Source organism: Ambystoma mexicanum, chromosome 1p (assembly GCF_040938575.1).
Source record: "Ambystoma mexicanum isolate Mex_15411 chromosome 1p, UKY_AmexF1_1, whole genome shotgun sequence".
Taxonomy (NCBI): Eukaryota; Metazoa; Chordata; class Amphibia; order Caudata; family Ambystomatidae; genus Ambystoma; species Ambystoma mexicanum.
In genome coordinates, this window is record NC_090921.1 from 1240498085 (window position 1) to 1240525671 (window position 27587).

At 44.4% G+C, this 27587-nt stretch overlaps 1 protein-coding gene across 1 annotated transcript in view; it reads right to left on the reverse strand.

Moving 5' to 3' along the window:
- Window positions 1–7345: 7345 nt before the first annotated feature.
- Window positions 7346–27587, reverse strand: part of LOC138573323 (uncharacterized) — a 256635-nt gene continuing 236393 nt past the window's right edge. The window contains exon 7 of the mRNA XM_069649330.1: window positions 7346–8699. Coding sequence (XP_069505431.1) covers window position 8699 — 1 coding nt within the window. The 3' untranslated portion in view covers window positions 7346–8698. The remainder of the gene's footprint in view (window positions 8700–27587) is intronic.

The following is a 27587-nucleotide window of genomic DNA, read 5'->3' on the forward strand; positions in this document are numbered from 1 at the left end:
AACAATTTTTGGGGGTCATTGCATTTACAGGGGTTCAATTGCATGTATAGGGGTTCAGGGTCATGATAAAGGGACATGACCACCTGTCACTTGTAACGCTTGATGAATGGTATCCCACTACTTACAGGGAATGGGAACTGTAAAACATGTCCTTATTCTATTAAAAGTGATTGAAAATGGCAGACAATGGGCCTCATTACACGGACGGCGGTAAGGGTTAACGGTCACCGTTAATGGCAACGGTGACCGTTAACCCTTACCGCCGTACTACGAGGTCCCTTTGCGGGTTGGAGGAATTAACGCCTGCTTCTTGCAGGCGTTAAGTACCAACCCGCTAAGGGACCTCGGAGCTAATTACGGCACCGCAAAATTGCGGTGCCGTAATTAGCGCCTTCCCCATTCCCATAGAGCCCTATGGGGCAGAAATGGGAATGGGGAAGGGCAATGGCGGAAAGGGGATTTACCGCCCCTCCAACCTTGGAATGGGGCGGTAAATCCCCTTTCCGCCAAGGCGGTGCCGGTAATTTACCGGCATGGTCCAGGGTGCTAATAGCACCCTGGATTACCGCCTTCCGTGTAATGAGGCCCAATGACTGTACAGTGTATTTGTTGTATTCCACATGGGCCAAACCGAAGTCTCCTCATATGCGCCTCATCACGTACAGTGTCTGGCTGCTAGAGTCTAGCTGATCAAAAACCTAAGAGGACTTAAACCCTGTCATTTTTAGCACCTCTGTGGGACATGTAAGGATCCAGGAATGAGACATGGACACAAGGGTTTATGGTTTTAGCCATAAACCTTTATTACACATGAAAAGGTGGTTAGAAAAAAATCCCTCGCTATCCCTACTCTAAGAGGTGTTTCCCTGACTAACATAAAACTAAGGGTCTGTCTGATGTCAAGATGTCCAAAGCAAACCATCTTGTGTCCAAAGTACTATTCTGGCCTTCACATTCTAACAAAATTAACTTTAAGGTGAAAAGGGTAATGTCTTTGGCCTTGAGTAGTGTATAAATGTTCAAAAAGGAAATGTGCAACTCCAACACAAAAAGCTTCAGAAGGATAAGGTTTTTGGTTCCAGAGGGTGGTTGCCTTCCCCTGGATTTCTCTTCACTCTGTTTTATACTTTCCAAGAAATCAGTTCCGTAGGTTTATCTTGATCAACAACACAATTGGCATTCAAAACAACTTGGTTGTTAGTCTATAGCTTTACAGGATACCTGGTGTACTCTCCTGCCAGGTTTTCGCTCCTCTTGGGTATATTTTAACTCAGCCTTTTGGGAGTCCTGGTGTATCCTTTCCAGGACTTTCTTAGCTGATGTATTTTACACACTGTTCAACTTGACCTTGCCTGGTATGCTTCTTTACCAGGACTTTCCTATATTAATACTTTTGCATCTGCTTGGTATACTCTCCTGCCAGGGCTTTTCTTTATAAACACACTTGCAACTTGCACCTGCCTGGTATACTCTCCTGCCAGGGCTTTTCTCTTGTGACTTGAATCTGTCTAGTATACTCTCTTGCCAGGGCCTTCCCTATAGGCATGCGACAAACAATTATACACTTGTCTCTTAAATGTCCTTTGTTCTGTCTTTTTCAGTAATATTCAGTTGCTGGTTCTTTCTCATACACTTTATTCAATGTTATTTTCTTTCAGGAGGATTTCCAATACACCCCAGTGTCCCTGTTTCCCTTGGGCGGACTCACTGGTTCTTGATGGCATGCATTGGCTTTCCCGCAGCAAGTCTACAGCTCTTCGGCGTTCCATCCTTCTCGCCGCCTCTGCCTTGCAGCTACTGTGCCTCTTGTGGGTCCCGCTCTTCTGTTAAGTGTTGATCTGGGCTCAGACGGTGAGGAGGCTCCCTTTCATCATCTGTGAACGCTCTGAAGCTTCTCGTCTGCTTCTGGCATCGCAGCATGCAGTTCCTTGCAGTCCACTCCTCTTGGTTCCTTCAGTGAGCCGGCTGGCTCCACGAACCTCGGTCGACAAAGAGAGGACTAGAGTTCTCCAGCCAGCGTCTCCCTGTCAGCTGGCCTGCCGGTCTAGATCTACCAGCAACTTGTCTTTCCCTGCAACGCTAGAGTGCAGCTTGTGCTCTTGGCCTCCATTGATATTCATTACTCAGCACCTCTTCCTCATCCCAGTACTTTCGCATGTAGGAAAAGGAAGTCAACTCTTGACGACTTGTATGGAAAGACTGGAAAACTATTTTCAAGCCTTTTGAAGGGCAATTAAGTTTTTGAAGACTTGTATGAAAAGTATGGAAAGGTATTTTCAGTCATTTTGAAAGGCAAGTCAGTTCTTGATGACTTGTGTGCAGAGTATGGGGAAGTGTTTTCAGTAACCTTCCTAGGTGAGTGAGTAAAGGTATGACCATATGCCATTAAGGTACGGTGAATAGATGGGGTATCCTCAAAAGAAACAGTTGGATACCATGTCTCGACGAATGATGTCATGTCACTCCCTTGGGGTTTGCCTCCCGCATGTGATCCTCCCTCACATAGCCGCCCCCAGGATCAGGATCAGGTAGCGGCTGCAGTCCCCTGGCCACATGGGAGAGGTCACAGCTGGGAAAGAAGTGATGACACCATTGGATTTATCACAGACAGTTCTCACCCTTGACTTTCATTGAATCTTTACAGTCTTCAGGACAAACTGTCTAAAGTAGCTCAGCGAGGTTACTGGCCTGCCATGGCTTAGATAGAAGGGGATATACAGGAACATAAATAATAACATCTGGAAAGAAAAGGAACAGAACAAGAAGAAAAAGGGAGAGAAGGAAATAAGGGAAGGAGGTATAAGTAAAGTGAGTAGGAACATAAAAGTGAGGGAAGGAAGAAAAAGCACGATGAAAAAAGAATAAACATGATGGGAAGGAAGATAAAAACATAGAAAACAAAAGAAAAAAGGCATAATTAATGGAAAAAGGGTGGTGTGACAATAAAAGAAAGCAAGGATAAACAGAATGGGAGATCAAAAAGATGAAAAGTAAATGGGCATGAACAATGGAATGGACATGAAGGAGCAAATAAAACCATACGAGTTGATGACAGAAGATAAATGCTGATAATAACCGATAAAAAAGACAAGAGCAGAGAAAAAAGATCAAATGGAAGGAGAGGGAGGAAAGAAGGTTGGGAGGAAAGAAGGGACGGAAAAAGGGAATATGAACAAGAGGGAAAGGGAAGAAAAGGAGAGCAAGAGAGAAGATTGGGGACAATGGGAGGAAGAAGGAAAGATGGAGAGGAAGAAGGGTAAGGAGACGAAGTGGTAAGAACACGATGTAAGGGAGTACAGTAGAAGTGGAAGAAGGCGGAAGAACAGAAATAAGTAGGGGAAGAAGAAACAGAAGAAATGAAATATGGTAAGGTGGGGAAAAGAAGGGGATGAACCAGGGACAGGAAGAGGTCAAAAGAGTTAAAGAATGGGGGGGGTGAGAGATGTGAAGGGGATCAAGAATGGGGAATATAAGCAAGGGCGAGGTAGAGGATATATCTCACAGAGTATTGCTACATTGCACATGACAATGGGGGTGAGAGAGGAAGAGTAGAAAGAAAAGAGTTGGGAATGAGATGAATTGTGTCTTCTGTCTCTCTGTCTTTGTGTGTGTAAGCTTGTACTGCTGCTTCCCCTGCTGTTGCAACTTGTGAGTGAACCTTTCGCGTTGAAACACCTTTTGCTGAATAGGCGCATTATAAATACCCAATAAATAAAATACATTTTGCTGCTCCTCTCTATGCTCTCCCTGTCCATTTAAGGGAGGCTTTCATTCATGTTTTACAGGGGCACTCAACATACCCCCGTGCTCCTCTATCTCCCCATCATCTAAACCCATATCCTTCAACCCTTTGTGTGAGAAGTGAAAGAAAATGACACTGGCAGAATTATTACCAGCAGCATTATGACGTCAGCATCTTTGCCTAATAAGGTGAGACATGGGCATCATTGACACTTTTTTAATACCATCTGCTGTATCTCAGTGATGATGAAAGGTGTAGTATAAGTTAGTTGCTTTAATGGGCACAGTATTCGTCCTATGGCACTGTGCTTTCTATAGCTACGTAGGACAGAAGTTATTTTTTCAATGTGACTGTTTTAGTGAACACAGGTACAAGGGGTAGTGTAGTTTACATCACTTCTGCCCCTATACATACTTGCATTCAATCTTCCAAACATTTGGTGGTTGGGGTTTTGTTATGCCGTCCACCGATTCACCCCCCAAGGAGTGCTCCCACAAGGCTTTGGTCACACACACAAATTTAGTAACATGGCCTTAGTGCTGCACCTGTTAAATGCTTTGAGGGCTTCCTATAATCTGGGTCTACAAGGGTAGATAGCCCACTTGAAGAACCACTGCAAATCAGTATGGAGCCAAGCCAGCAAGATGGCTAGCACTGGTGGGCCTCTAGTGCAGAAGCAGACAATGCAGGCTATGACAACTGAAATGCAAGGGATATGAGGGAGCAAGAATCAGCTAATGCTGATCATGGCCTTGGAAAAGGAAAGCCCCTAGGACCATCAAGACTGCAAACACCTCATCACTAAACAACTCAATGACATAATAGCGAAGATGCTTTCTGTGGAACTGCTGCCATCTCCCTTGTGGAAAACCTTGACTTTCGAGAACTGATGGTGTACCTGATGTACAGGTGAAAGCTTCCGAGCTGCCACCTATTCTCCAGGACCGCAATTCCCGAGCTGCATCAACAAGTCATCAGAGGACAGCAGAACACACTTCAAGAGTCGGAAGCCGAGAAGGTGAATCTCACTGTGGGAGTGTGTAGTACTACATGACTATGACTGCACACTGGGTCTTTTGCCAAGGCACACTCTGAAAAGACAACAGACAGCAATGGGTCTTCCAGCACACCATGATACACCATGCCTTCCAGCATAACATACCTACCTGCAGAGCTGTGACCAGATGGCACACAAGGCACCAGATGTTTGCTCCAAATTTAAAGCAATGATCACTGAATGGATTGCTTTGTGCGGCCTTCAAGTTGGCTTTGTTATGGCAGACAATGGCTGGTATGGCATGGTAGGCCTGCAAGAGACTGTCATTGCCTACATAAAGTGATTTAACCATGTTATCAACCTGGTTGACACAGTTCCGAAAGCAACCCATCCTTTCTGACATGCAGCATACTCAGAAGATATGAAAACACTTCAGTTGCTTCTACACGGCTCACTATGCATTATCACACTTCTATTCAACACAGCATTTGCCACACCACCAAATCAAGCTGGAAGTCACCACTAACTGGAACGCTTGCATCTAGACGATCTAGATGCTTAAATGACCCCTTTCACAAAGTCTTCCCATAAATGACTACATAATGGCTTCCAACATAGCTACGCATTGGGTGTGACGGTCCTGACAGTGAGTCAGTGAGTATTGATTCTCCTTTTGTGCAAGATGCTGAAGCCATTCAAGGGAGCAACTGTGAGGGTGAGTCTTTAGGGAAGTATTGGAGAACTATTCCTAAAGAGTAAGAAAGACCCAAAGACATTGTGAAAGAGTGTCAAGAACTGATACAGGAAGTGACAAAAGACTATCTAAGACTAGCCTACTAAAAAGAAATTGTGAAGAGAAGAAGAGACATTGCCATAATACAATCAGGAGAAGGGAGACATTCTCCTGATCTTATTTAAGTTGATTAGAATAGTGGTAGGGTCAACTAGAACTAGTTTCTGGACAGAGGACTGATTCATTTGAGACTTTGACGACTGACAAGCACCTTACTTATTTACACAGGCAGGAAACACCCACATAGCAATATGGAGAGATAGCCCTTGTACTTAGTATTTAATAAATAACCAGATGAAATGTCCTCAAAGTGCCTGCGTCCTTCTACTGACACACCACAGAACCCACAGAGCTCAGTATTGCCCAGACAACACCCAAGAGGGTTAAAAGGGAGGAACTAAAATCCAAGATGGCTAGTCACCCAAAAATAGACATGGCCCATCACCATTGAATTTAAGGCAACTACATATATATACAAAAATGCATGCCATTAATAACCCCGCCCAATTTATTAGCCATAGGTGCAAACCCAAACTGGAAGGCACGACCAAGGGAAGAAGGGAGTAAACTAAAAAATCCAGCTCGAATCAGGTAGTGTCGGTTGTCGGAGCAGGTTGTAATGAGTGGTGAGTCAGTGTTTGAGTACATTGGGGTGAGGATTAGGAGGTTCTTTAGGCAAGAGATGAAGACATTAGATAAGGAGGAGGTGGTGAGATCATGGAAGAAGGAGGTACCATCAGAGAAGGAGGAGGGGGTCAGAGCAGAGAAGGAGGTAGTGACATCCGTCAAAGAAGAAGCACTACTATTCAAGGGACAGAACGAGGACAACCAGATATTTATTAAAAACAGGACTCTATGAGGAGGCCGAGCTGGCCCACGGCAGGTTGAAAAAGGAGAAAAGGAGACAAGACTTTTACGAGGAAAATAGAGAAGGAGTAAGCAGGATGTGGGAGGAAAGCCCTGAGATCTCAAGGTGAGCAGAGACTAGGGTCTAGGAGTGACAAAGGACTGACCTCAGAAGATCACAACCTTTTGACCACCCTTACCCGAACGGAGATGCTCTGGTTGTATCTACATCTGATCCTGGAGACTGTGCTATTAACAGAGAGATTGATCACCGGTAAGGAACAAGGTCTAAAAAATGAGTGTTTAGGAACCCAAGGGAAACCTGCAAGTCCACTCGGGGAGGCAAGACAATATCACATTCAATGTGAGAAACTTGGTTCCTGCTTGGATCATTTCCTTTTGAAAGGAAACCTACTGAACCGTCCCAATAGTGTCAACTCTTCTGTGCATCCCGACAGTTCTATCAGTTTATTGACTACCCCTCCCTATAATATTAGCTGTTCTGGGGTGACCGGGGGCATCCATGAGACCTGGCCATCAGGGAGTGACTGCAACTGTTGCAGCATCTAGGGTTTCCAGTTAAGAAAGGAAAATCATCCCTACTTCCAAAGAATAAAACTACACTTCTGGTTGAAATGTGAGGTACATCACCAAACTAGTAGACTGAAAGGTCAAATGTTTTAGTGATATGGCGATTCTCTTTATTGACATCTATCTGCCAAAGTGATACAATTAATGGCACTGTTGAGTCTAAAGTACACTTGCATCCTCCCTATTCACTAAAACACTGAGCACATGTTTAAATTAAACTAGGAAGCATATGTTTTATCTTAAGCATTTTGCTACAGTAAAAATGCAAACCAGATCATTTCAGGCTCTTTGATTAAATTGAATAAACAGAAGTGAAGGATCAGAGAATGATTAGTTGTAGCATAGTTTTATTAAGGAAATTCCATCAGTTGTGTACTATATCAAGGCACCTTTTTGCTATGATCCTGCTTGTGCACATTTATATATATATATATATATATATACGGTGCACATACAAATTGGTATATAAGCTGGTATATCACTATATCATGAAATTATGTGCATATAAAGATATTTTGAAATGTTTATTATTACAGCATTTAATTTGTACACAGTAGGTTGGGAATCATTTGTATTTCAGTGACTAAGTAAAGAGATTTATATGGTGGCTCTTCAAAATAAATTGCCTCTAGCCACAAATCTCATCTGATTATGCTGTTAAAAATGTTCCTTGTAGAAGCATTTAAGAGGGTTAAAGAAGCCCATACAGATTTTGCTTCTGACCGTTCAGCAATGACGTCTCACTCAGTTAGAATGTATGTTCATTCAGTGGTTAGGTCCCCATGCTGAGGATCTTCTCTATCGTCTTTTGTCAAATTTCGTTTTGGGAACTTTTAGAAACTTTTAGCAACTTGTCCTCACTGCATCTCAACATCTTGGTGGAAACATGCCTTTGTAAACTTGTGATGAGTATTTGATGGACTGTCCATTCAGGCTCCTTTAGACCAGGTTGAGATTCTTTGAGATGATTGCATTGTGCACCTGCAAGCAGCGAGGGCCTCTTCTGGCTTCTTAAGTATGTCTGAATCTTCTCAATTACATGGCTGGACATACTGCAGCGTTCTGCACCATTTGGAGTTTACCGTTTTTACTTTGATGAAGCAACAATAATTATAAACAGTTAACATATATGTATGCTAAAGAGTTTGACTCTATATTTCAAATGAACGTGGGTTCGTTCTACTGAGAGATCGAAAAGGCCTTTGATTTAGAAGAATTGTATGTTTTTTCCCTTCATGAGCAAGTAACAAAAATGTAAATAGCTTACCAGAGATAGCTGCTATAATTGGACCAAAAAACCTTTATAGCCTGATTGAGCATTTATGACTTGGCTTCTATTAAATATATTATGTAGTCTGTTCTTTAACATCCATTATAGAAAGATTTTTCAATATATGTCTTTTTCCTGTTCATTTATTTGGCTCACACGGTAGCATGCCGATAGGTCATGTCAAGTGGATGATATGTGCTGTTCCTGAGATTGTAAGTATCGCATGGGATCTACAATCCTGAGAAAGCCACGGACTGTTTTTTGATCCATGAATTATGTTAAGATGTGTTAATCATTTGTTTTCTTGGAATATCCTCCTGCAATCTTTATCATCTTCGGTATAACAGCTTGCAATGTGAAAATGTTCTTCTATTGCGTGCTTCTACGTCATAAGCATCAGAAAGCGAATGCTGGTGGTGGTAATCACGACGCATTGCATCCAGTGAAATTTCAAAAGGATCTGAAAAAGCAGAAAAAGATATGTTTGAATATGCATGGAATATTTGATTCTCAAAACTCATAATCCAAATGTATTCAAATATGCGTTGCGATTCTTTTAATGTAATTTGAGTTGTGATTTGTTATTGGCAACTGCCTCTGGCAGATGGCCAATGTGAATGTTGCTGACATCATTGTGGAATCTGACACGCTCCCAGACAAAATCAAATGCTGGTGACAGTGTGCTTAATCATATGGAAAAGGTTCAACTTTGAGAATTGAAATCACATTATTCTTACACTGGGAAATGATATTCCCTTACCAGTGACACTTTTCAATTTTAGTTTTGGTCGAAAGGTTTGGTTGACTACCTGTGGTTAAAATATTCCTGTACTGGGAGGTTGCCGATTTGTGTTGGAATGCAGAAGTACCTTAGCTGGCATTTTCTTTGTTAGGGTCATTCATCCTAACTTTCTGCTCCAGATATTTCCTGGTTAGATGAATATTACTGTTACTCCATTTTTGCCACCACTTATAGTAGCTTCTCCTTTCAACTCAATGACTGAACGTCCACATTTCTACAAAGTAACCTCCTCATTTTCTCGTACCCTCGCCCTCTGTTACCCCATTCCTCTCTCCTTCCTGCTTTTGCCTAGTTCCTTTTGATGCACATATGGTCTCCCTACATTCCATTAAAGTGCCCCTTTCCTTTGCCAGCTCAAGTTGGTGCCCCCTCCAGTAAGTTGGAGGCTACTGCACTGTGCAGGAGCCTGACGATCGTTTCTTAATCACCAGCTTCTATGAATTAAAACAGCCAATAACACTGGAAATCAATGAGACTCTGACAAGGAGAGTACGGACTCCTAATAAGGCAAGGCAGAAAGTATAATAAAAGTCACCTTTTACATTAAGCCAACCTATTGACTGACAGTGAATTGTGCAACTGAAAGGATCATATCTGATTACGAGTCCAGCATAAATTAGGCCTGCTTCCTGAAACAAAGTGGTTTTTTTCTTCACAACATGTACTTTGTTCATAGGCTAATCTACGAAGAAAAAGTACCAGTTTCCTTGATTTTGGAGGTATGGCATTCAAAATGGATTTGTGTGCTCTGGTATCAGAGGTTGCACTGATCTTTCCCGCTTAAACTACACAATACCTTTCTGCCGTGTTCATAGATGCAAAGTGGTCCCATGCGATGCAGTCTGCCAGTTCTGGTTTTGTACATTATATGCTGGGACTGGTTGTTTCACTTTCCCATTGGGCCTACAAGTTCCAGCATGAACGTTGCAGAGCAAGGCATGACCGAAGGGCTTGCAATATGAATGTGACATGTCTGCACTTCACTCTTTGACATTCTAGCTCTGGGAGATGTGCTTAACAGATCTGAGTATTTGTGACTCATCTATTACCATTCTTTCCATTCTGAACTCTGCTATCAATGTGGACTTTGCCATCTCTCTAAACTGCTCACATGAATCTTGGGCACGCTGTATTACTGCTTGCAACCAGGGGATTATTCCCTGATATGGCATCATCCACTCAACCACGTTGTGATTTTGCACACAGTGTTTTGTGGGATCTGTGAAAAATCCTACGGATCCCTCATTGAAACCCTGCCTAAAGTCTCCTCCCAGCTGGCCAGGGAAAGGCAGATGCTTCCTGATCCTGACCTTGGGGGTGATGTGCTGCGGGAGTATCAGGTGGGAGGAGACAAGGCCCAGGGTGGTCAGGAGATCTTGTGGGATGAGACACAGTATTTGTCCTTTGAAATCGAAAACCTTTCAAGGTTACCAAAGTAGGTAATGGTTTATTGTCATTATAATGTCCCTCACTCACAAATAAAATCTGTGTTTCTGCACAGGCACCATACCATACAATCTGAGCAAGCCTTACCCACAGAAATGACTTTAAGCAAGTAAATCTACCCTTAAAAAATCAAGCATGTACCAACTTTGTTGTAGGGGACTACAGTTCCCATAATCCTGTGAGTACTGGGACGAGGAAGAGGGCTGAAGAGGCATGCTGTAGCAGTAGTCAGGCAATTAAACCTAACAACCCACACCTGAAGGAGCCTGGGAGACATAAAAGGCCTCCTCGGGTGCAGGCAATAGGAATGAGCTAGAACTGTGGCTGGATTATGTGCTGTAGTAGTGGAGGCATAGTGGAGGAAGAAACAGTGTTGGTAATCCAGGCAGAAGTGGGAGAACCAAAGGGATGCCGGAACATTGATGCAGCAGATTTCACAAGCTTGTTCTGTGAGGATCCTGTTCCCCCAAACTCTGAGTTGCAGAGGCTGTGCAGAGGAAGGCATGCAGGAAGACTGCCTTTCCCCACGTGAGCCAAATTGCAGAGATTGCACAGCAAGAAGCTTGTCGGCGACTGAGGAGAGGAGCTACTGTCAAGCCGTGGGTCTCATGAGCGAAAGGGGCTCCTTAACAAAGTGGCCGGACCGGAGACACCATGAGCGAGGAAGGGTGTGCGTCCCTGTGAAGCCAGAAGCAGTAGAATATGTGCCCAAAGTCGTGGAAGCTGGGCAAACCACAGAACAAGGATCACAGAAGCCGTTGAGTCAAACCTGGCTTTCTGATTCCTTGCAAAAGCATTGCCAGCAAAAGTATCCAGTTCAATCTTCAATCAAGTATAAGCAGAAGTGAGCTGAAGTTGTTAGTTGAACTATTGACAATGGGAAATGGGAAATATAACACTTGCATCTTAACGAGCATTGTCCCAAACACTTGCGTATGCTTGAGAAGTATAATCGATTGTCTAAATACTTAAAACTTTGAAATCTAAAGGAAGCAATGGTTGCGTGTGATCACAAACAATTCTCAAGTGAGAGTCCATTGTTTAAGCATTTCAAAAACCCTGAAACATAATTAAGCAGCAGTTGGTGTGGCTAAAATGATTCTCAAGTGGAGGTTAACTTGAGAATGCATTGTTAATCTCTTTAAACATTGTAAACTGCATGAAGAAGGGGTTGCGTCTGCCTAATTTCACTTTCTGAGGAAAAAGTGACCTTTCCATCTCTATTCACACAAACATTAAATACCTATAAAAGAAGTAAAGTGTTTACCTTTGTTTCTACAATTGAAGTGAGAGCAAGCTTTGACCAAGGCAAGAGTATTCCCCAATTAAGACTGAAAGCAGCTTTTTCTAAAAGCTAGAACACAATCTAACAAAGACTCTGAGTCCAATACAAGTTTAACCTTGCCTAATGTAAGTGTGCAAGCATTACCTGAAGCCAAGTGAGTGGCATAAAGGCTTCTGGGTAATTTATTTGGTTAACAGTTGGCAGAGAGGAAAAAGCGAAGTTGCTCATGCATATTGTTTGAAGTTGACAGAATCTATTTTCCCAAAGACTACTCAACAGAGAGAAGTGGGTCATACAGCCAAATTGAAGTTGTCGTGGCAGACAGACAAGAGAGGCAAAGAGGCTGCCCCTTTTGAAGAGAGATATTCACAGGAAGAGTGCCTTGCCTGTTTTAAGGTGTTGAAGTGCCTTAACATAAATCTTGTCAGAACAAAAACCTGTTATAAATTACGAAGCACTGAAGTTGTGGTGGAATCACTAAGTATTGAAGCTGTGGTGATATATTTGGATATCAGTGGATGCAAAACTTCAGTAGTACAATTGAAGTGGAGTACTGTGAGACAAAGGAGAATGTCCGCATGGTACACTTTAGTAAAAGTGAAGTTGTTGAAGTAGAAGCAGCAGTACCATGAATTCATCCTGATCTACTGTGAATCCTAATCTTATAACTAGTGGCATAATAACTGTTAACCAAGAGCTGTGTTTTACTAACATTTATAAAAGTTATATTTCTTTTGAACTGTAGTAATTCCTCTTGGATTATTTGAAGCGGTGACAAAGCATTGTGGCTCGGAATACCATTGGTGCTGTTTTGATGGAAAGTCAATATTTCACCAAGAAGAAAAGATTTGCTATTGTTGGAACCTTGGTTAACAAGACTTTACCTTGACATTGAAACATCAAGAACTGACCTCAGACTACCACACCTACAGGGATTTCCTTGTTTCTTTTTGTTAAACTTTGGAGCTGAATTCACTTTGAATCCTGGGGAAGGGATCTTGCCTAGGTTCCTAGGAAATTATCAAGAAACTGTGAATGTTCTGGTTGTTATTTGAATTGCCATACATTTACTTTATATTTAGTGTTTAAGTGTGAGGGCCAGCCATCTTGTGTTGGAGTGTTTCCCTTTAGTTTTGTTAGGCAGGGAAATCCTCAGCAGTGTAGGTATAGTGAGGCGTTTGATTTTTGCTTTAATAAAATTGCATATTTTTGAACAATCATTAAACAGTTGTCTGCCTCGCATTGTTGATCCCTCACAGATCCCACTTGGTTAATCTATAGAGTGTGTTAGTTTCTAAATTTCAAATGTTAGTAACGTTATCTACACAAAATACTTTCAAACTACCTACCATTTCATAACTATTAATCAAAAGTGGATGATTAGTAATAATGCAAGCTCTGTCTGACTAATTTGAAAAATGTATATACCATTAACGTTATATTGCATCCAAATACACTCCCCAACAATGGGAGTGCACATGCATCTGGCCACATTCCTGTCTGTGGACAAACCAACCCTTGGCCCCTCATTGTGCATGCTTGACTCTATAGTAAAGCCCTGACTAGCTATCCATCCTCTACAAATTTGAGAAACCCAGCATGTGTCATTTATTTTAATTGGCAACATCACAAAAGGACACCAAAGTGTTAACGGTTACAGTTTATGAGCCCTCATTACAAGTTTGTTGGTAGCATTGCTGGTAAAACCGGTAGGCTGCCGCCAAACTTGCAAATTTTTCCGGCACCCGCGAATGGGCAATTACCGGGTCATTACGACCCAGCCGGACTCTGTATTTGCCCATTTGCGGGCGCCAGAATTAAATGCTCCCCATTCCCATTTGAGCGCCATACAGCTCAATGGAAACGGGGTTCATGGTAGCTTACCGGCACCGTTACTACCGGACCGCCAAACTTGTAATGAGGCCCACAGCCTTTTGACAACTAAACAGCAAGAGCTTAACTGAGATGCCTCTGGGAAATTGTAATACTGCATGCCAATGTGTTGCCAATAATCTCCCCCCGCTCCATTGAAAGCACAATGCCCGTTGATTACTCATTATTTGACACTGCTTACATTTTGTATAACTAGATCTGGTACCCTCATTTCTAAGTGCTTCAAAAATGTTCTCATATGTAGAATCCTGCCATCTCCAATTATTCCCAACCCCTTTTGCTGAATATTTCAGGACAGCTCCTAACAAGTAAGCCAACAACTTCACTGATGCTCTAGCTCCAAATCCTAATGCAGATAATTTGTTACAAATGGTATCTATATAAACATTCAAACAATCAATACTTAATCCACCCTTCTGCAAACATCCTGCATTGTGCAACTTAGGCCAGGTCACTCTACTCAAAATAATACAAGTAGGATGATATATGCGAACATTTTCCATGGCTAATTTGATGTCCAGTTCAACCTCACTAATGATGGCTGCAAGTGTTACGGGGTTGGTGACAACCCGCCGGTCACACGTGAAAGCAGGATGCCCTGGCATCTTGGTTGACTTGACGCATAGAAGAGTTCCGTTGTTAGAGTCTTGAAGGTGGGTCACATTGGGGTTGCAGCACGTGGTGTACCACTTCCAAATTGCATTGTTGATTAATCCATACTATCATGTGAACGCGCATGCCTCCCGCTCTAGTAAGGCAAACAACAGTAGCAATCCCCACATAGGAGAACTCTTGGTGCATAGTATAATTTGTATGCCTGATTATTGAAGCAGACAGCATAAAAGTCATTTTTATGTAACAAAAAAAACACAAAATTAACTTCTCTCTTCTATCTCTGAACATTCCCTATCTTATAGTAAGGAAGCCAGTAGTTCCTGACTTTCATCATGCTTTGTACTGGCACTTGAAGTAAGGTATTCTTCTGACACTTTGAGGAGGATCTAGAACACTTTAACAGCTTTTTTGAGCATTTCCACAAGTGGATTTCTATTTTTTGACAAAAACGTTAGGCTTCACTTGACACTTTACATCTCATACTGTCTACCATCTAGCTACGGCATTTTTTGAAGTACAAACATGTGGATTTGTCAAGATTTTTCTGTCACCTGTTATCTTCTTACTTACATGTAGGCCCATTTACCAAATGTCCATGGTCTGGAGGCGTACAGATCTTAAAAAAGACATCCATTCCCTTCACATCGAATGCCTCAAGGTCACATGGAAGGCTTAAGGATATACAAGGGCTCAGACTGAAGGCTCAACTTGAAAGGGCGATCAGCCGCCTCAAACAAACCAACACTGAAGATCTCTGTCACTTCCATCATCAACTGGCAACCCAATAGATTATTACATGGAACCAGAGGGGTATTAGGTAATATTATCCCCATATATATGGCCGCCGTAAATAATATCGCCGGGAAAAGGTTGCAGCGATATTATATGGGTGACCATATATATGGGGACAGAGGCTAAAAATAAATAAAAATAAATAAAAATAAAAAGTTTGGGGATTGCGGGGGTGTCCCTCGCATGTTCCATGCAATAATGTCGCCACAAAAAACGGCCATTTTTCGGTGAGATTTTTGCATGGCGAGATTTTTGTGGCGACATTATTACATGGAACCCCAAGAGGTCCCTCAGCACATCATCAAAGCCATCTCGGCCACGGCGAGGATTGGTTGATGTCGAGAGAATTCAATGTTGAAGGTGTTAGCAACATATTTGTCATCAACATAATCCTTGGCTGTAAGTGGATCCTACCGTTGACAGTGTGTCAAGGAGTTCCCCCCTTCTCACCTGAGTTCGATCTTTGCTGGATTTTTTGATCGATGCCTTCTTGCGAACGGATCGGGTCTTGAATAAGGCTGCACGAGTCTCTTCCGACTCAGGCGTGCGTTCAAAGTTCTGGGATGCAAAGATCCAGGAATCTGGGAAATGTACAGAGTGCGCTACTCAGCACACGAGTCCAGGAATCAAGAAGGGAAGGAAAGGGACTAGGAATGGGGTTGGCTGGGAAAGAATCAATGAAAACAATACCGCGAGCTACGGAGCACACGTCTGGTCGCTACTTCACAATAGCATTGAGACGCGCGGAGCCGCGGGAGGCGTGGTCTATTAATAGAACACGCTACGTCCAACGTGTAGAGCGAGGAAGGTGTTTCACAGTGAACGGCCATGTTGGGAGTACCAGGGAGTGTAAGCCCCGTTCAGACAAGGACCATGAAGTCCAAAAGGGGCGTGTTCTGTAGGTCATGACACAGTGCCATCTTTGACTTTGAAGATTTCGCCATCGAGAGGCTCATCGTCGATGTGTTTGACTTCAACCCTCATCACAGCATCTGTTACAATGCCAAAGTAGTCAATCTCGATGTCAGAACATGGAAAATCACTCTCCAGATTAGGAAATCACACTGAGAAGCTATGAAAGCACACTCCCAAGCCTACAAAACATGAAGAGATGCCTCTTTTACATGTGACACCTTTACATCTTCCAAGGAAATATTCGGCGATACCTTGATGGTTTGGCCTGACTTATCTCCTTATTCTTAGCCTCAAAGTACTTACCCAGAGATGATATCTTGACCTTTGCTGAGGTCCTTTTTTGGGGTTAATAACATTGAACATACCTGTTGCCATTCCAAGAGCAGATGCCTCAGTTAGTTGAAGTCATTTACAGCCCGAGGAACTCACCAATACTCCTATACCTTTGGTTCCAGGATTTATGGGGCCTATAAAGGAGTCATTTAAGGCTCACACACAAATCACAGCCAAGCAGAGATGGGGGGAGAAATATAGGCCCCACTTATTGCCATTTTTTCATACCAACTGGGGCCAGTAAAATATCATGCTCCTCCTCTTTTCAGTCAACATCAACCACACTTCTGACTAAAGAAAGTAAGAGGATGGGCAATAGAAGATAGAAGGGTCTGCTATACTGCTGGCACCACCATCAGGCAAACAGTCTCCATGGAATGGCAAAGCAGATATGACAATGACCTGTCAAATGTGATGGGGACATTGGCTGAATTCCTACAGAGCGATAAACAGCAATACCTGCTGGAAATCATACAAGAAGAGGTCTACAGCGTCCACCGAAGTTGTAAATGTGCCAAAAGATATTGAAGAGATTTTCACTAAAAAGAATTGCTCCAGTCTCACAATAAGGAGATCATCATGGGCCAGACTGACATGCATCCATGTGTATTTATAGCAAAAGCATATTTGTCTCAGGGCCTAAGGTTCCTCTCTCGTCAGTGAATGTAAACTGAGTCTGAGAATCCTGCAAGTCTTGATCCCGAGAAGAAGGACTTCAACTTCATACACACATCCTTCAAATCCAGGAGGTATGCACAACAGCAAGGCCATTCATCGTTTTCCCACCAGCAGCAGAAACAGCAGCAACAGCAAAACTTTCAAAGCTAGCAAAGGCCTCAATTCCAGAATTACAAATATAAAAATGGCAGAAACAAACCTTGGCAGCTTCAGGGACCCCCTTGCTACTCAGAAACGATGAGTCCTCCAGACCATCTCTATGGGTGCACGTCCAGGCAAGGGAAGGATTCCATGCCATTAATCAACAAGGCAAAAGGTTACTAAAAATGATTGGGTGCTCAAAATAGTGTACATAATAAGCATTTGTTAAGGTTCTCTAAACCCTCTCCAGCTATCCCCCAAATTCAAACTCTCAGAAACACCTGCATTCAGGAGACAAACGCCCTGCCTTTGAGAGTCGTAGAAAACGTCCACAGGTTGCAGCAATGAACAGGAATCTACTACTGCTATTTCCTGGCGGAGAAGAAAGGTATGGATAAATTGAGGACAATCGTAGACCTTTTGTAGCAAAGTAATACAACAGGAGGGAGCGATTTAGAATGCTAGTTTTACATCAAATCTTGACACACTTGAGAAAAGGGAACTGCATGTGTTCAGTAGATCTGCAGGACATCTACTTCCATGTTTGTTTGTTTTATTAACATTTATATAGCACACATCAGTCCGAGGACATCGTGGCACTTGTTACAGTACAGGCTTAGTTACATAGTCATGAGCAATATATATACACAGATACAATTGTTATATTACATTTCTGATTATATTACAATATACATGGCATGGTAGAAGAGGCAGTCGTGGGATTAATTGAGGAGTGTTGACTTGAGGTTGTTGTGCAAGGCAGAGATGGATGTTTCAGCTCTAAGGGTGGCAGGGAGAGAGTTCCAGAGTTGTGGTGCAATGTAGGAGAAGCCTAGGCCTCCAGCAGTGGCTCTCCTGATGCGTGGTATGTGTAGCTGGTTGGTGTACTGAGTTCTAGTAGGTCGATTGGAAGTGGTTCTTGATATTGCTTCAGATAGGTATGTGGGAGCAGTGTTGTTGATGCATCTGTGTGTGATGGTAAGGATTTTCAGCGTAATTCGGTCTTTGACCTGAAGCCACCGTGCTGTGCGTCTGGCATGAGATATATGGTCCCTTCTGGGGATGCTCATAGCTGCTCTGAGGGCGTTGTTTTGTGTGATTTGTAGTCTGTGGATGTTTTTGGCGGAGGTGCCAGCTAGGAGAGCATTACAGTAGTCGAGTTTAGTGCCTATAGTTGCTCTAGCTATGGCCACACAGTTGGGGGCGGATAGGTAGGGTTTGATGGCATTGATGAGTTTGGTGCTGAAAGCTGATGCAGAGGCTATGGCGCTGACTTGTTTGTTCATTGCTAGGTTAGCGTCAATGTGAACACCTAGGGTCTTGACGGATGATGATACAGATATGGTTGATTTGTCTATGTTGAAGTAGGCGTATTGGGGGCTTAACTTCGTTATTGTGTTTTTTTGACCAAGAATGAGAATTTCAGTCTTGTCTCTGTTGAGACAGAGGCCATTGATTGCCATCCATGCTTGGCTTGTAGCATAGATATTGTTGAGGGTGGTGGCGTCTTAGTGGTAGAGTCCAGTTAGGGGTATGAGTACTTGAGTGTCGTCTGCATAGTTGGTATATGCCACACCGATGGAGTCAAGTAAGTCGAAAAGGGGTTTAGTGAAGAGGTTATAGAGGGTGGGGGCTGTACAAGATCCTTGGGGGACACCACAATTTATAGTAGTAGGGTCTGCGTTTGCTGTGTTGGAGTAGACCTTCATGACCCTTCCTTCGAGGAAGGAGGTGATCCAGGATGCTGCTTGTTTGGAGAAATGGGCTGCATGAGTGGGTTGTGTGGTAAGTGTTTGGTGATCAACCAGGTCAAAAGCCGCTGATAGATCGAGAAGGAGGAGCAGGGCCAGTTTGCCTTTGACCATTATTTGTGTGATTTCGTTTTTTAGGTCTAATAAGGTAGATTCTGTTCCATGGCCGACCCGGAAGCCAGATTGCCTTTTGCCTAGTATGGAATTAGCTTCTATGTATCATTGGATCTGGTTGTGAGCTGCTTTGTCTAGAATTCTCAGGAGGAATGGGACTGTCGTTATCGGTCTGTAGTTGTTGGGTAGCGCTGGGTCAAGTGTAGCTTTTTTTAGAAGTGGCCGCACCCAGGCTTCCTTGAGATTATTTGGGACAGTTCCTGTTTGGAATGATGCGTTAATTAAGGCAGTAATCAAAGGAGCTAGGTCATTAGAGCATTCCTTGATGATTTTAGGAGGGCAGATGTCTGCTTTGCAGAGAGATGGTTTGAGATTTTTGATGAGGTTAAGGACCTCATGTTCAGTGACATCTCTGAAGGTGAATTGCGCGTGATTAAAATTGTTACACTTGTCTTGTGTAGGGCGGTTGGTTTTTAGGTTTGGGAGGGCATTACAGTGGTTTTGTATTTTATTCTGGAGGAGTTTTATTTTGTTGAGCATAGCGGTCTGAATGCTAGAGCACCAGGCTTTGTCTTTAGTTATCTCGTCTGCGGTAGCTGGGGGTGTGACTAGTTCATTGAAGATTGCGAATAATTCTTTGGCTTGGGAATTGGCCTTGGCGATCCTATCAATGAAGGAGTTAGATTTTGCTGTAAGGATGGCTTTTTTGTATTGGAGGGATAGCTGTTTGAAGATGCTCTTATTTAGGTCACTGAGATCTGTTTGCCAGTTTTTTAGTGCCTGGCGCTTTTGTGCTCGGAGGGTTTGAAGTTCGTCCGAGAACCAGGAGTTGCAGTGAAATGATTTTTTTGCTTTCTTGCTTTCAAGTGGGGCTATAGAGTCTATGGCATTTGTGAGGGTATCATTAAAGATGGCTGAGAGTATATTAGGGTCCTGGGAGAAGGGAGGTGCTAGGCAGGGGTTTTTGAGATAGGGACGCAGGTTGTATGCATTGAGTTTTTTAGAACTTCTTATTATGGCGGGTGGTGTGCGTGTTAGGGTTTTAGGTCTGGGGTCGGTGGGGATGAGGAATTCAATGCACGTGTGGTCCGTCCATGGCAAAGCGGAGTTGGAGATAATGTTGGAGGTGCATTTGTGATCCATGACCCAGTCTAGGGTTCGGCCTTTGGACTGAGTGGGGGTGAGGACTCCTTGGGAGAATCCTAGGTCTGTGAGTTCTTTAGCAAGAGTTTTGGCGGGTTTATCCTTTGGATCATTGAAAGATAAGTTAAGGTCTCCTAGTAGAAGGATTTTGGAGGATTTTTTAATGTTGTTAGTGAGCCTGTGGGAGAGGTGTTCCTGGAAGTCTGCTGGTAGTCCGGGCGGTCTGTATAGGATGTGGATGTTGATCAGATTATTGGGAGAGAGCGTGATCCTGGCTGATAGGATATCAGCATTTCCACTCCATGAGCTGTGCTTGCTAATCTAATGGACAGTGCATCTTTGTGGATAAGGGCGACTCCTCCTCCCACCTTATCAGATCTATATTGCCTAAGAATGGTGTAGCCTGGGGGTAGGGCAAGTGCGATGGCTGGACAGGAGGCATCATTGAGCCAGGTTTCGGTGATGCAAAGTAGGTCCAGATTCTGTGTGGCTAGTAGATCATTTATCTCTAGTGCGTGTGCTGTTTGAGAGCGTATGTTCAGTAGTGCGCATTTGAGTGGAGGGTATTGTGTACCTTTGATGTTTTTGTTTATGCTAGTATAGGGTGGGCTGTGCTTGTTGTGGTGTGTGCGAGTGAAGGTCTTGGAGGGAGGTAGTGTAGAAGCATGTTGGGGTGGTAGAGAAAGAAGGGCATTATATTTGTTGACATTAGACTGGAGTAGTGGAGTGGTGTGGGTGCCTAATCTGGTATTTCTGGTTGTGATAGGTGTGTGTGAGCAGTGAAAATCCCTAGGACGTGAGCGATGTCTGAGGTTACAGAGTCTGGTATCAAGGCTGGGTGGCTGAGACTGTGTGATGTTACAGTCTGATACTAAGGCATATGAGTTGAGTGCCTGGCATTAAGAGAGGAGTGATGAGTGTGTGTGGGGAGGCATAGGGCTCATTATAGTGAGAGCTATGAAGAGGGCTGTGAGGCTGGCTGGGCGGAGTGTGGCAGGGAGAGTGCAGGGATGTCCGCCTGTACTGTGATTGGGAGGTGTACTTATGGGCATTGTGATGGTAGGGAGTGTCTGTGAGTGTGGATAGTGCGATTGTGCAACTAGTGCTGGGCTGTGGTAGGTCACAAGAGGGTCACAATCAACAAGATGCCGTGCCTAAATAGGATATTCAGTGAGGGGTAGGCATAGGGTACTGGTGGCAGGATACACAATGGCAGTAGTGCAGCACAATACAGTATCTTGAGCCGATTTTCTATGCAGTACAACACAATGCCTAGATTTGATTTATATGCCGTACAACACAATGCCTAGATTCTATGGAGCACAACACAAAGCCTAGATTCTATGCAGCAGAGCACAGTGCCTAGATTCGATTTTATATGCAGTACAACACAATGGCCCTCATCATACGGTTGGCGGAATGGGGCTCGAATGGGAATGGGGATGGACCGGGTCCTCGGACAGGGAATTACCGGGTCCACCAAGGTTGCGATAGCCTGGTAAATCCTCATTCGAGGAACCCGGGCCCGGATTGCGGTAAGGAGGAAACCATGCCGCTAAAAGTGGCATGGTTACCCCCAACCTCCTGATGAGGGCCATTGCCTATATTCTATGGAGCACAACACAACTCCTAGATTCTATGCAGCAGAGCACAGTGCCTAGATTCGATTTTATATGCAGTACAACGCAATGCCTAGATTCGATTTCATATGCAGTACAACACAATGGCCCTCACTATAAGGTTGGCGGAATGGGTTTACCGGCCCCGGTAAAGTTGCCGGTGCCGGTAAACCCGTTCCGCCCTATTACAAGGTCTCCTCGCGGGACCCGCAATGGGCGCCTGGAAAAACCAGGCGTCCTTACCGGGTCCCGCGACAGGACCAGAGAGCTAACAACGGGCCCGTCATTAACGGGCCCGTTGTTAGCTCCATCCCCATTTCCATTGAGCCCTATGGGGGCTCGAATGTGAATGGGGATGGACCGGGTCCGGGTTCCTCGGACGGGGAATTACCGGGTCCGCCAAGGTTGCGATGGCCCGGTAATTCCTCATTCGAGGAACCCGGGCCCGGATTGCAGTATGGAGGCAACCATGCCGCTAAAAGCGCAATGGTTACCTCCAACCTTCTAATGAGGCCCAATGCCTAGATTCGATTTTCTATGCAGTACAGCACAATGCCTAGATTCTATGCAGCAGAGCACAGTGCCTAGATTCGATTTTATATGTAGTACAACACAATGGGCCTCATTACGAGTTAGGCGCAAAGGGATACCGGGCACCGGTAAGGACACTGGTGCCGGTAATCCCTTTGCACCCTATTCCGAGGTCCCTTTGCGGGTCCCGCTAAGGCCGCCTAGTTTTACCAGAAGACCTTAACGGGAGCCGCAAAGGGCCCAGGGAGCAAATAACGGTACCGCTAATTGCGGTACCATTATTTGCACCTTCCCCATTCCCATTGAGCCCTATGGGGGCTCAAATGGGAATGGGGAATGGTATTTTCAATGGGGACTTACCGGTCCCGCAAAGGTCCGACTAGACCGGTAAATCCCCATTGAATGAGGGCGGACTCGGTACCGTTATTGGAGGCAGCCATGGCGCTATTAGCACCATGGCTGCCTCCAATCTCGGAATGAGGCCCAATGCCTAGATTCTATTTTATATGCAGTACAGCACAATGCCTAGATTCTATGCAGCAGAGCACAATGCCTAGATTCGATTTCATATGCAGTACAACACAATGCCTAGATTCGATTTTATATGCAGCACAACCCAGTAGCTGGGATCTATGAGGCCAAGCACAATAGCTGGATTCTATGCAACACAACATATGCCTAGAATCGATTTTAAGTGATGGGGGCAGGCATAGGCTGGTGGTAGCCGGGAAAGAAACAATACAGCAAGAGAAGTGCCTAGGCAGAGGCTGGTGAGGGTAAGATATAGTGGCAAATGTCGGTAGAGCGCTCCAGGGTGGCATGGAAAAGAGGGTGCAATGCTTAATGTACATGGTAACCAAAGAGCTCACGATAGAGTTAAGCATTGATATGCACTAGTAGTGAATGCAGAGCTTTTGAGTCACTGTACCTTAGGGGGCGACATCTGGGAGCAGGTGGCACCCTTGTGCGGAGAGGCAGCGTTTCTGGCAGGTGGCAGGGACTGGCAAGGGACAGGCTTGGACAGGTGGTAGCCTTTCCGACGCGGGCCTTCCAGAAAGTGGCCCGGCTCACGCCTCCGGTCGCCTATTGGACCACTTGTAGAGTGAAGCAGCCAATCGGTGGGCAGGCAGCAGAAGGCAGAGGAGGTCTGCAGGCATAATGGGCTAGGCGGCCATCTTTAAATGGCTACTGCCTTGTGGAGCCCAATGGCGGTGATTCCATATCACGGCTTGTGGGCTCTAATGCGGCGATTCAGGAGGGTTAACTCCAGGAAGGGGAGCGGGGTGCACATACGGCCCTGTGCTGGTAATTGCGATGCAAGTTGTGCAAATGAACAGAAAAATAAATTCTTAGCAGCAGGAGGGTGGTGCAGCCATATGGCTTACCTCCAGCAGCTGCCTTGGTTTAGGCACAGCATATCGCGGTTCTGGCAGCTTGGGGAGCTCCTGCTCCTGCTTCTCAGTGTTGCCGATGTTCCGGTGATTGGCAAGCACAAGAAATGCCACAACTATCAGTTCAAGTTCCTCCCCTTTGCTTCAAATCGGCTACAGCATATTCTTAAATAGCATAGCAGTGGTGGGTGCTCATTTAAGAAAAGTGGAGACATTGTTTGTATATCGTCCTTTGATGGCTACCGCATCAAAGTAAACTCTTGGAAGACTGCACAGGACTTCACGATTTTGGAAATTCTGGTGAATTTGGGTCTGCAACTCAATCTGAAGAAACTGACAGCCATACCATCTCAGGGAATAGATCTTCTGGGAGCCACACTGGCAGAGCAAGGGCAAGTGTCTGTCCTCCACATTAGAGACTGTGGGCCTCATCATGAGTTTGGCGGTAGCCCTTAAATCCGGCGGTAGCGCTATTACCGCCGGATTTACGAGTCCACCAAATCACGGCTTCGGCTGATTTCCCCCCAGCTCTGAGCTGGGGGGAAATCTGCTGAGATTTTGCCAATTTTTGGCTCGTTTACTGCCGGCAGGAAATTCACCAGCGGTAAAAGTGCGAAATTTCCACATTGAGCCCAATGGGGAATGGGGAATTCCTGAATGGGCTCAATGGGGAATGGGGATTTCCAGTTCCGTCAAACACATGATCCGGCGCTAGTAGCGCCGGTGGGTTTGGCGGTAGGGCTAATAACACCAGCGCTACTAGCGCCAGCGTTACTGCCCAACTTGTGATGAGGCCCTGTGTACTATCTGACAAAGGTGCCAGGCACTGTAGAAATTCAGCCAAGTTTCAGCAAGAAAATTACCTCCTCTTTTAAGGGCAAGGGCCTCTTGCATCTTCATTGTGTCTCATGCACGACTGTTTATGAGGCCTCTTCATAAGTGTGTGGGGGAACAGTGTTTTCCAGAGACATGTCAATGGGGGAACTCCTGACGTTCACAAAGGCTGCAAATGACTTCTTCTCTAGGTGGTGCAAAGAGTTGAACACACTTCAGAAACTACCGTTCTAGTCACCCCCAAAAACCCAATACTTAATGACTCATGCATCACAAAAGGGCCGGAGTACACACATGGGCCATCAGACCATGCAGGGAAACTGTTTGGGGAAAGAGAAGACATATCATATAAGCAGTACATCTGGCCCTGAAAACTTGTATCCCCTTGACAGAGTCGTTTCCAATACAAATCCAGAAGGACAATACAACAATGTATTATCTGATCAAGCAACAGGGCATGAGTTACAGTACCCTCTCGCTGAAGGCTTAGACCGTCTGGAATTGGCTTCTGGACAGAACCTGCCCATCACAGCAACACATCTGCCAGGAATCTGGAATGTGCAAGCAGAGCTCTTGGGGAAAATCTTCCAGGAACAAAAGTAATGGGAACTAAACAACAAAGTCATAGGCATCATCTTTGCAAAAAGGGAGAGAATGCAGATGAACATGGCTGCTATGGCAGATAATTTGAAATGCCTAAGCTTTACCTCCATGGAGGAATGCCCTTTTCTATCAGTTGGTGAGATGTTCCTCTGTATGTCTTCCCTCAATACCTCTCCTTCCAAAAGACATCCTTAATTTGAGAGTCGAATAAGCAGCATTATCCAACACACCAGCCTTACATCACTGAGCTTGTCTGCATGGTCCCTGGGTTCATGCAGTAAGGACATTGTCCTGAAGGAAGCATGACAGTCAACGAGAACATCCTATTATACTATTTGTTAAAATGGAAGAGGTTCTACACGTGCTGCTTGGAGAAAGTCACAGATCATAGATTGGACCAAAAAGAGTCAGTGATACTCTACCTCCTGTATCTGGAAAAATCAAGTGTGTCATTTATTCAAACTGAGTACACGTGTCTGCTAATTCAGCATACAGAACAAAAACAATTTGAGGAACTGATCTTTCCTATTCCAGTAATAAAGGATTTTTTAAGGGTTGGAAAACGCTTTTTTTCCCAATCACATGACCTTCCCCTCCATTGGAGCTTTACAGTTGATGTCATGAAGTTCTTAACATCTTGCTGTTTTTGTCAGCTGATAAGTCACCCCTGGTCATGAGCTGGCCCCAATCTATCAGCGACGCTGGCTATACGCAATTGTTTGTGATGCTGTTCCTCATTTTACCACTGGTGACTCCTTGCTATTGAATGGAGCCTGAGCTCCCATGCCTTCATGGGCTGGTAAAAGGGAAGGGTGAGAGGAAGGAGAGTGTGATGTAGCCATCATTTCAAGCTCGAAGGCGTTCAGACGTATAGTATTTTGTGTGATGGCGGCTCTGAGTTATGGCTGGCATGCTACCTGCAATGGATTGGGAAGCAAAGGTTTGAGGCGGCTGCTCACTAATCAGTTGGGTGAACGCCTCATACATTGGGTGACACAGATCAATAGGTTACAGTCATTTTTCATATGCAGGCTAACGCCATAGGAACCCGCTATTACATAGTAGGTTCAGTATGTGCAGATAGCCGGCCGGATTATTTCTGTGTTGGATCCAGGATTTGGTAGGGTGGGCCAGATCTCCTTAAACCAGGGGAGGTACTGTATGTTGCTCTTACTGAACAGTATGTTTTAAGGTAGTTTACTGTAAAGGAATTATGCTGTATTGTGGTAACGCTGAGGTGTTTTAATCATACTGTAATGCATAAATCTCTGCACCTCTGTACCCATTTGAAAAAGACAACTATTGTACAGCACAAGCACCAGAAAGAAATATGATTCTTGTAAAAGTGTCCTCCCGTCAGGCAGCAGGGGTCAAAATGCCTGTTGAGTTTCTACAGTCAGAAGCAGGGCGATGTGTAGGGCCCAGTGATCTTGATGCCAACATACAGATCTTCCCTAGTACTCAATTTTTGCAGGCTCGCATGTGGTATTACAGGTTTTTTCTGTTGCTCGGTGATAGCCCCCTGAAAGGCTGAAAGACATTCTTAGTAATAGCCAATTGGCCAACCACCAGGGACGGTAGTAAGTCCTCTATGGGTGTTGGTGTGGGGCTTTTTTGCTGGGACTAGGGTGGTGCAAGTCCACCTCCTTTTCTTCCATGCCCAAAGCTGTAGGATTTATCCACTCTTGGAATGCGTAGCTGTTAGTAAATATTTCATAATTGTATGTAATTTTCCCTCCATGTGTCAACCCCCAAACTTTTTGCTGCTGTTTAGACACCATTGACTGATTTTGCCAGAGAAGCACAGCTGTCAGATGCACTCCTGTGAGCTTTGCTCACTTTTTTTGGGGAAACTGACATGCCCTTAAGATAGTCAGTACTGGGAGACTTTGTTTCCCTTAGTCCTGTCCTCATGTTGCAGCTTTTGTGCAAAATGCAACAAGTGTGCAATGTATCTTACAATATAGCACACTTGGGTCTATAGTCATTTCCAAAGGCCCTAGATACTCTCGCTGGATTTTTTATGAACTGCGCAGATGTGTCATGGATAGGACTGGTAGCAGTTATCTTTTCTCATTCTTTTTAACACTTTCCTGCCATGTTAACCATGTTAACCGCGTTTGGCACAAATAGGTGGCCTGGCTCCAAAATGGCCATGCCACAAGGTTCTTTGTCCTGTCCTTTGGCCATCTTGTCCCTTCACCTTCCCCAAGTCGAGTCAACCCGGGTCAGTCCTTATTTGGCCATGCACAGAGTGTGTGTCATAATCAAGTGCAGCATCTGGTCTGCCATTCTGAAATGCGTGACGTTACTCCGCCTGCTGCCCCCTCTCTGTCCAGTGAGCTGCCAGTTTGGATTTCTCCCACTAAGCATCCTGTCAAGCGTGGTCCTGGAAGAGAATGAACACTGTGTTTAACAAGTATTGAGTAAGAACAGTGGCAATTGATAGATTCAGCCAGGCC